The sequence below is a fragment of the Chaetomium globosum genome, genomic scaffold (assembly GCF_000143365.1).
Source record: "Chaetomium globosum CBS 148.51 scaffold_1 genomic scaffold, whole genome shotgun sequence".
In the NCBI taxonomy this organism is placed as follows: Eukaryota; Fungi; Ascomycota; class Sordariomycetes; order Sordariales; family Chaetomiaceae; genus Chaetomium; species Chaetomium globosum.
Window position 1 is genome coordinate 4,258,844 of NT_165976.1, and position 10,254 is coordinate 4,269,097.

At 56.3% G+C, this 10,254-nt stretch overlaps 2 protein-coding genes across 2 annotated transcripts in view; one reads left to right on the top strand and one right to left on the bottom strand.

Annotated features, from left to right (window-relative positions):
• Positions 1 to 1,609: 1,609 nt before the first annotated feature.
• Positions 1,610 to 8,480, top strand: CHGG_01385 (uncharacterized protein; the record flags this gene model as incomplete). Its single annotated transcript, XM_001220605.1, has 10 exons — positions 1,610 to 1,863; positions 1,934 to 2,243; positions 2,304 to 2,363; positions 2,823 to 3,046; positions 3,618 to 4,296; positions 4,351 to 4,451; positions 4,504 to 5,077; positions 5,234 to 6,517; positions 6,590 to 7,864; positions 7,929 to 8,480. The coding sequence occupies 10 exons, from the start codon at positions 1,610 to 1,612 to the stop codon at positions 8,478 to 8,480; spliced, it is 5,313 nt and encodes a 1,770-aa protein (XP_001220606.1).
• A 1,244-nt stretch (positions 8,481 to 9,724) lies between these two features.
• Positions 9,725 to 10,254, bottom strand: part of CHGG_01386 (uncharacterized protein) — a gene marked incomplete at both ends in the record, with an annotated part of 2,808 nt that continues 2,278 nt past the window's right edge. The window contains 2 exons of the mRNA XM_001220606.1: positions 9,725 to 9,788; positions 9,865 to 10,203. Coding sequence (XP_001220607.1) covers positions 9,725 to 9,788; positions 9,865 to 10,203 — 403 coding nt within the window. The remainder of the gene's footprint in view (positions 9,789 to 9,864; positions 10,204 to 10,254) is intronic.

A 10,254-nucleotide genomic window follows, 5' to 3' on the forward strand; every position in this document is an offset into this window, starting at 1 on the left:
TGCGATGGGGTATCTGAAAAATGGACTGGCGGAAGAAAAAGAAAGATGTTGTGGTTGTTGGAGAGTAGAAGAGAGAAAGAGGAGGATGCCGAGAGCGTGAGGAATGTGGGAGTAGTTATCTGAGCGATGGGTTGCGCCTGCCGAGCGAACAACGGCGGGCTGGCGTTGGAATTGCTGGCACGCTGATTCGTGAGCCGAGGTCAACGCCAGGGAGCAGGACAGGGGGGTTTGCCTCTTGGAATCCGCAGCAGGCGAGGCGATGCGAAACCTGTCTGGGGGCAACCTGGCACGCTGAAACTGGCGGGTATTTACTTTTCTTGATATTTATCAAGTGCCAATTACAATGAAAAAGCCACGCCGCTGTTTAGCGCTCCCAGAATACCGAAGAAGCGGTTTCGCAGGCTTCTGCTTTGAAGCGATTGTCTTCTTCGCGTTGATCTCGGCCGAGGACAAAGTGGGCTCGCGGTACTCGGTAGATGGGCCGAGGCTCGCCACGGCACCTAAAACGGTGGCGCTGGTGGGTATCCCGGTCCGGGCAGCTCAGAAATGGCGTTCACTTGGTGTGGGGTAACGAACGAGTCGTAAAAGCGCTGTGGGCGCTCGCTTGTTAAGGAACAAGACGCTGTGCCGGTGATTGATGAACTGTACCTATCTCTCCTAAAACGATAGAATCCAGTATTTAACTTACATATTCCCAAGCTTCCATGTCGCCGATGAAGGGACGGAGGCCTGAGCAGTGGCATCACACATTCCCCCCCATCTCATCCGTGCATGTGGTCAGGGTTCCCCATGGGCAGTCACGCGTTGTTCCCCAGTTTCTTGTTTGCATGTGATTGAAAAGCGGGAGACCCGCTTCTAGGTGCTGACCACTTGGGTCTTCGACCACTCGGCCGGCTGTTTGACCAAGCCGAGTTCAATGGCGGACCAGCGCCCAAGCGGATGGACGTCCCTCTTTCGCGGATTGCCCAAGTCTGGTTGTTCTGTTTGACATATGAATTGCCAAGTCCGCCAAGTGGGATGCCCGTGTGGGATTGGGCGAGGTTCACATGTGATCGGTTCAAGGTCACAACACCACATTGGCCAACGCGGACAAGACGGAGATGGGAATTTCCTAAACTCTGATTTTAGCACACAAAGTTCTGGCAACCGGGCAGGGGCATGGCCGGACATCTGTTGAATCAACTCTGGACGCCCGGAGACCCCAAACTCCAGGAGCCCCACAATACTGACCGTTTGAGACAGCGAACTTCCCCGAATCAAGAGAAGTAAAATAGAACGAAAAGTCCAAACGAGGACACAAGTTTACACGTGAGTTCTAGGGAACAGGAAGGATACGACCGCAATTTTCTCACCAGGCGCGGGTTGCTGAGAAGAACCATGGAAGCGCATTGGGCGGCTGTCAAGTGCGATGTCAGATGACACCTACGTCACCACCGTTACCAATTGGCCATTCTGCCGCCCAATCAACCATCCGACCGGTTAGGGCCCGAGGTACCAAGTCTCACAGCACCATACCGACCGATAAGATACAACTGCAGCGGACAACGTTAGGCTGCGAGATAGTTTTGCTTGTTCGAGAACCCGCTATGAGGCTGAAGGCTGCTAAACTATGCGATCGTCCATTCTACCTTTCGCTTTTCTGAGTGCTACCGTTTCGGCTCAGCTTCTTGTACCCCTCATAAGGAACCCCTCGACACCACAACCCTTTGATCGCGAACAAGCGCCTCTCATGGACCCCGCTGGCCCCGGGCCTGCAATGCCCCCGTCGGGGCCCTCTCCTGCTGAACCACCGACAGGTGCCGGGGGAGGCGTTGTTTTGTCCGATGTGATGAGCCGGGATAGGAGCATCAATCTATTCGCAGGGTACAGAATATCCCGCCACTGTCATCCGGTCGTCTTCTTAAAAACCATTAGTTAACCTAGAAAATATTAGGTTCGTACGAGACATCGAATCCGCCGCGCGCCGCTTAGAAGACAACTCCCACAACACAACAGTGCTCGCCCCACTCAACTCGGCGGTCGAGAAGCTCCCTCGGAAACCGTGGGAGGACCCTCGAGAATACGGCGCGCTCGGTCCGAACGCATACGAGGGCGGAGAAGGCCACGAGAGAGCTCAGCGCAACCTGCGACGGTTCGTGGAGGCGCACCTAGTACCTGCGAGCCCCTGGAAAGAAGGCGAGAAGGTCAAAACAATTGGGGGTAATCAGGAGATATGGTGGGAAGAAAAGGACGGAATACGTCTGGTGCGCACCCTACGGGTTCTGTCCCAGAAGGAGGCTCGCTGAGCTAACCCATGAGTACAGATTCAGCCGGGTTCGATCAAGATCGTTGGTGTCGCAGGGAATGTTGAAAACGGCCAAGTGGTATGTCCAGTATCAACAAGCGCCGTCTGAAGTTGACATATTGACTTTCACTAGTGGATCATTAAAAACGTGCGCAACTATGCCGAGTAGAGCGGACGGCGATTTACCGCGTACCTGCATTCTGAAGAAGATATTTTGAGATCGTGAAATCAAGACGAATGAGCAAGCGGTTAAGACGAGATGAATTATGAGGGATGGCTCGAGAGTTAGGACGAATGATGAACCAACGAAAGTCGAGCGTCTGGAATTCAGTGGAAGGAAGGGCAGTGTAAAATAACCTAAACCATCAGGTGTTTTACTTGCCGATTATCTCCTTTCCTTCTTTTTCCCTTCTTTTCGCACCCTACATCCACTTTGGGTCTTCGCATAGCAGCCCGAGCAAGTACACCGTGGTCATAAAACGTTTCCAAGCCGAGTTGTCTGTATCTGCCTTGTACGCAAGTATATGTGTGGCCCCAGCACTTCCTAACGTGTGAGAAGCAGGGCAAATCCCCAGTGCCGCATCCAGTGTACGCAGCGACTGCACACCAAAACCCGAGATTACGGCTAGCAGTGATCATGAAGACGCAGGCAAAGAGGTTATGGGGAGGACACGGAAGTCAAACGAAGGCCATGGACGGACGTGGGCTCGACCAACGGAGTTGTCTTATTACTGCGTTACCGGCAGCATTGCGTTTCCGACAGTAGGTGCGGGTCGGGTGTTTGGAAAGGTGACGAGGCGAGAGAGCAGCTGTCCAACGAAACCTGCATCTGCCCTGAAGCTTGATTGGCTTGCAGAATGAGGTAATCGCAAGGCAGCGGGATAATCAGGCTACCCGAGGTTCTCCCGGCTATCAGGCCTTATCGGTGCGCGACAAGGGGAAAGAGATCTGCGGGTCCTGTGCTCAGCGTCAGAAACGGGCTCTTCAGTTGACCACACACGCCCCCAATTCTGCAATGCCTTTTTCTCTCAACCAGCGCGTACTATCTGCTCGTTCAACGACTTGACAATCCCTTTGTTCCCTTGCCTTGAATTTTCGGCCCTTGCTGCCCGGAAACCTAGGAGAGAACTTATATGGGAATACCAGCCGCAGCTGTAAGCACAAGCTCCCCTTTCCTGGTCGGCATTTGGTCCCGTCTCGTCTCCTGAGCCGGAGGGCTACCCGCCAACCGCGGACACCGCGAGCCCACCCCGCCACCGCTCTTGTCCCTTCCCACAAAGCGCCATATCGCCGTGCCTCGATCTATTGCATGACGATACTAAGTCTGTCATAGAGGCTTCGCGCAGCCCGACATTATGAATAGCCAGCCGCTGCACGCCGGTAGCGGCTTCGACCGCGACCGTGACCTCGACGAGCAACGCCATCGCGCTCACCACCAAGACGATCTTGCTAGACGCGAGAGAGAGCGCGAGCGCGACAGAGAAGAAGCTGAGCGCCACCATCGCGAACCGTACCCGCCTGCCACCGCCTCCGCCGGCCCCCACCACAGCACTGCTGGCTCGTTGCCTATCCACCAACCCGTCGCATCTAGGATCTCAAACTCAATCACCGGTCCCGGTGGTCTCCTCGCGAACCACGGAAGCTCGGCTCCATCGCTGCCCATCAGTGGTCCGTCTGCGCCCGGCCCTAGCTTCAGCGGGACGCTGCACAACGAAGCCGGCCGGCCTCCGCAACAAGGCGCCCAGCCAGCCGCAGGGGGCGCTCAACACCAGATCTTCGCTCCGATGACCCATGCGCCAGGCGGTTCCAACGGTTCTACCAATTCCCTTGGTGGCCCAGGCGGGCCCGGCGCCATATTCGGGGGTCCCCTCCAGCAGGAGAATGGCCGGGGAATGCCGCAGGACGGCGCCAGGGCCATGCAGCAGTTGCCTTTCGGGTCCAGCATGGGGCCCGGGCATGCTGCTCCATCAGGACCTGGCGGTATGCCCCAAGGGCAGCAGCCGATACTGAACGTAGGTTGCATTCGGCTATCCGAAGCCGGTGGATTGCACTAATCTGCTCCTTAGGATGCGTTGAGTTATCTTGACCAAGTGAAAGTCCAGTTCCACGAACAACCGGACGTTTACAACAGGTTTCTTGATATCATGAAAGACTTTAAAAGTCAAACGTGGGTACAGTCGCCGAGGTTACATCGCCACGACTTGCTAACCCCAAGCCAGCATCGACACACCCGGTGTGATCAGCAGGGTGTCCGAACTCTTTGCTGGGCATCCTAACTTGATCCAAGGCTTCAACACCTTCCTGCCCCCAGGATATCGCATCGAATGTGGCTTGGAGAACAACCCGAACAGCATCCGCGTCACAACGCCCTCGGGTTCTACGATCCACTCGATCGGCGCGGGACGAGCGACCCAACACGAAACAGCACAGCCAGGAGGAGGGCCACCACAAGGGTTCTTGAACTCAAGATCGGGATGGCAGCCACCTTTATCACATGGTGCAGATAGCCCGGAAGCAACGTTTAGTGTGCCAGCGCAGAACGGCCCTTCCGGTTTCCCGGGGTCGAACCAGGGTGTCCCGTTTGACAGCGCCAGCCCGATTCAACAGAGGTCGGTCCCCGCCACCCAAAACGGCACTCCGATGAACCAGGTTCCCGTTCCGCGAACCGCGCAGACGCCCACTCCCACTGCCGGGCCCCCCAGTGCAAACGGCAGCACTGCCCAGCAAGCCAGTTTGGAGAAGCGCGGCCCTGTCGAGTTCAACCACGCCATTAGCTATGTCAACAAGATAAAGGTAAAACAACCCCTTGTTTTGTTTTCCTCCTTTGTTCCTCACTTGCATTGAAAAGGCTTGCCTCCGTCCGAAGTGTTGGGAGGGGATTAATGGGCCAGGCAAATCCCGGTGGAGACTTTTTCCATCGATTTGACACAGCTGCTAACCGCGACCCAGAATCGTTTCCAGGATAAACCCGAAATCTACAAGCAGTTCCTGGAAATTCTCCAGACGTACCAACGCGAACAAAAACCGATCCAGGACGTCTACTCGCAGGTGACGAGCCTTTTCCACACGGCCCCCGACCTTCTCGAAGACTTCAAACAATTTCTCCCCGAATCTGCCGCCCAGACCCGATCGGCTGGCCAACGTGCCGAGGAGAGCATGGCAATACCGGTGTCTACACCCACACCACAGCCGGGACATGCTGCTCGCGACGGCCCGAAGATGCCTCCGGTCGGCAACTTTGCGCCGCCCGCCAGCGCCAGCAAAGAAAACAAAAAACGTCGGCCCGACAAAACAGTCTCTGGTGGCCCCTCCAGCTCTGCTGAGCTGACACAAATGTCGGGCATGCGTGGGACACTTCCGCCTGCCCCGGCCAACAAGCGGGCGAAGCTATCCCACAAGCCCAATGCTGCCGAGACGGCCTTCATCGAGCCCACATTGACCCCCGTCCTACCCGAGCCCCTGGCGCCCACACCGCTCGCAGTGTCGACCCAGGAGGACCTGGCATTCTTCGAGAAGGTGAAGAAGCACATCGGCAACCGGACAGCGACGACGGAATTCCTTAAACTGCTGAACCTTTGGACCCAGAATTTGATTACCACAGAGGTCTTGATCTACAAAGCCAACCAATTCATGGGCGGCAACCCTGAACTGCTCGGTGCCTTGAAGGCCATGCTCGGCCAAGGCGCCGCCGATGAGGCAATCGAGAACCGTCCAGAGCCACCTACGGGCCGGGTTTCCCTCAGCAATTGCCGTGGGTTCGGCCCCAGCTACCGGTTGCTACCAAAGCGGGAACGCCTGAAGCCATGCTCCGGCAGGGACGAACTTTGCCAGTCGGTTCTCAACGACGAATGGGCGTCGCATCCGACGTGGGCCTCGGAAGATTCTGGCTTCGTCGCCCATCGCAAAAATGCTTACGAGGAAAGCCTCCACCGTATCGAGGAAGAGCGACACGATTACGATTTCTTCATCGAGGCGAACCAGAAATGCATACAGCTTCTGGAGCCGATCGCACAGCAGATGCTATCGCTGCCTACCTCGGAGAGGCCCAATTTCAAGATGCCGGCCGGCCTCGGCGGACAGAGCACGTCAATCTACAAGAGGGTTCTGAAGAAGATTTACGGTGCCGAAAAGGGTTGTGACGTGGCCAATGATATGTTCAAGTACCCCTTTACGGTGGTGCCCGTCGTCATGGCGCGTTTGAAGCAGAAGGACGAGGAATGGCGGTTTACTCAGGTAAGAGACCCGGCACCTATCTTGATTTCTGAAAAAAAAAATAAAAAAAAATACTAACCATGGGTGCTGCAGCGAGAATGGGAGAAGGTTTGGCAGAGCCAAACCGAGTTGATGCACCTTAAGAGTCTGGACCACATGGGAATTCAAGTCAAGACCAATGACAAGCGCAGCCTGTCGGCAAAGCACCTCGTCGATATGATCAAAACGAAGCACGAGGAGCAGCGCCGCATCCGGGTCGGCAAGGGCAAGACTCCTCGCTACCAGTTCTCGCATCAGTTCTCGGATGAGGAACTCGTCCTGGATTTGCTCCGCTTCATGGTCATCTTTGCCAACGTCGGTGGCCAACATAACACGCAGGAACGGAGGCGGATCGTGGAGTTCTTCGAGTCATTCATCCCTCAGTTCTTCGACCTTGCCGAGGACAAGGTCTCGGAGAAGCTGGCGGACATTGACCAAGACTCGGCCGAGGAGGACGAGGACGACACGGCCCCTATGGAGCTCACCAACGGCCGCAGCCGTCGCAATGGCAAAAAGTCGGATCTTCTCCGCGGCGTCTTGGACCCGAGCCGCAATGGCAGCCGCAGCCGTGGCCAGAAAGAGGACAGTGCGGCATCTGGCAGCAAGGAGACCACACCCGACGTGGGATCGGCCAACGAGGAAGAGATGCCGGACGCGCCGGAGGACTCATCGGTCCCGGAGGTATCGAATGGCCGCTGGTTGCCTACGGTCCCCGGCCCCATCATTGTGGAGAAGGGCAAGGGCGGCAGAGGATCCGACCTCGTCGACGTGGATGGCGAGCTCAAGGCGGATGCGCCGTTCCCGCGGGCGTGGTACAACTTCTACTGCAACCAGAACATTTACGTCTTCTTCACCGTCTTCCAGACTCTGTTCAAACGGCTCGAAGACGTCAAGCTGAGCAAGGATAGCGTCATTGAAGAGATCAGGCGCGAAAACGCAGAGAAGCCGGCTAAGACGCTCGGCCTCGTCCACGAGGGCCTGCACTACTTCGACAGCGAGGATCCCGCGACCTTCTGGCCCAAGACAAGGGAGCTGATTGAAGATTTTGTTACGGGCGAGATTGACGAGAATCGGTTCCAGGAGGTGCTGCGGCATTATTACCTTCGTAAGGGATGGAAGTTGTACACGATCCAGGAACTACTCAAAACACTGTGCCGCATCGCGCTGAGCTGCAACAACCCTGATGCCAAGGGCGAGAAGACCAAGGAGCTTGTAAAGGCGTATCTGGACAGTCGTCAGCAGACTGAGACAAGCTTCCAGAACGAGATCAGCGCCCGCAAGTTCGCCGAGAAGTGCATCAAGGATGGCGAGATGTTTGTGATTTCATGGGTATGTATTTTTCTTGATTCAAGATTTGCTATCATGGAGATGGACACTGACCAACCCTATCTAGTACCCTGCCAAGAAAGAGTCGACGGTCCGGTGGCTGCAAAAGGACGAGACGACCTTCTACATGGACGAGATGGAGCGGGTCCAGCAGTGGCAGTACTACATCTCGTCGTACATGCGGGTGGAGCACACCGAGGGCGTTGTCCGGTCGCGTCTGCAAAAAGTGCTCTTGGAGCGCAACCTGCCGTCGGACGCTGCTCGAGACTCGTCGGACGATGACTACATGAACAAGCCGCTGGTCATCCAGGAGAGTCTGGTGGTTAGGATCTGCCTGAACTCGTCCAAGATGGTCTTTGAGAAGGGCACGGGCGACTCCCTCGTCTATGCCCCCAGCCAGCCCGCTACGGCCGAGGTGGCCAAGGAGGTCAAAGACAAGGAATCGTTCCGGCGGGAAATCCTCGGCGAGAAGCTCAAGGAGAAGATGGTGACGAATAATGCGTGGATGAAGGGGCTGAGCCACGAGGACGTCCAGAAAGTCAACAACGAGTTCCAGAAGTGGAAAGAGACGGAGTTGCCGGAACAGGACGACGCAGCCGATATTACAATGGAGGGATAAGGTCGCCGGCGGTGGCTGGGTTCGGGGGGAGGGTGGTCTAATAGCGGGCTGGATTCGGGTGCACTGGCGCAACGGTGCTAGGGCGTAGGCGCGCGTGGATTGGGACGGGCAAATGGGAAGAACGAAACGGGCGGGGAAACGGTCTCTGGCTCTGGAGGCACAGTTTCTATCTGATTGATTTCGAGTACTCTCCGATCCGTTGGGTTTCTGTTGGTAGTGGGGGGGAGGGGGGGTTTGGTCGCCTATATTGTATTATCCTCCCCTTTCTCTGATGCCTTTGCTACATTTTTTCTTTACTCGGGACTCGGTCTTGCTACTTTATTTACCCTGTTGGGTCCCTACCCGACTACAAATAGCCTATATCTGTTTCATACTTGCTGGGTTTTGGAACAAATCGAATACTTTGGGTTTTAACGCTTCTCTTGGTGGTTTTCGGCACGTGATGTTGTTGGTATTCCGTAAATAAAGGGTCGGGGATTGTAATTCTGCGGTATTGATTGCGGTAATGAAGCTCGGACCCACTCATTCAAGTTTACGTCTCTTAGCAGCGAATCGTTACCCAATTACCTTAGAGACAGCACAACTTCACAACCATTCCATGAAATGATAATTCAGCGCAGCTCATCATGAAGACTCAGTTGAGGCCAATGGGCCTCGTTTTAAGCTTCTCCAACATCGGCGCCCACAACGGTGCACAAAGAATGTTTCTTGGATTGCAGATGCAACGGGCTCCAAGATGGGCACAAATGAACATGAGAACATTTAACTCGGCTGCCTCGCCAACACGGTTCAGAGTGGCTTTGCCCTCTAGGCCATCATGTCGTCTTCAATCGGTGGAATTTACCAGCATCCCGGCCAGCCGGCAGGTGGGGAGGGGGAGGTTGGCTCTCTCGACGAGCGCGGCCCGAGGAGCGGAAGCAGGGAAAACGAGGGGACCCAGCACGACGAATGACAGCGTAGGGGGGACAGTGCCCACTGGGGGTAAAGCTGGTGAGAGATATAAAGGAATGCGTTTTGTTGGGCAAGGGCTGATAGTATGGTTGCTTGATGTGGCAGTATATCCCGAGCGGCTGGTCATCTATCACGCAGGCACAGCAAGTAAGTCTACCTTGCCCACCCCTTTCTCTCTTTCCTTTCACTCCCAGGTACCCCGCTCACACATATCCAGGGACCACCTTCATCGCCTGCCTTAAAGTAACAACCCTCTTCGTCTTCGGCTTCTTCGACATGATCATGACCCCCGCCTACATCGCGGCAGGCGAGCCCCTTCTCAAGACCGCAGGCAGTACGGCTTCACCCCACCCTAGCCTACCCAATCTTAGTGCATACTAACGCAACCCCCTCTCCCCCAGTCGCCCTGTGCGGCCTCATACCCGCGACGTACGTAGCCTGGAGCACATCCTCCTTCGTAGCCGCCATCCACCTGCACCTGCCGCCGTACGCGCGGTGGTCGCGCGCCATCCTGGAGCGGTTCGCGCGCACGGCGCCGCCCAACACGCGCCTGGACGTCACCACCATGAGCCTGATCGGCAAGCCGCGCACGAGCTCCATGGCGCTGTCCGACCTGCGCCCCGCCAACGCCCGCTTCGGCACCGTCAACTTTGTGCGTGATACCTCCATCGCCGACGCCCAGCGCAAGTGGTGGCGGTTTCGGGCCGTGGCGAATTTTAATGTCCAGGAGGGGGTCGAGGGCGTGGCGAAGGCGGGGTGGGTGTGGAAGGAGCTGAAGGGGGGGATTGGGAAGAGGGCGGCGGAGGGGGGGAAGCAGAAATAA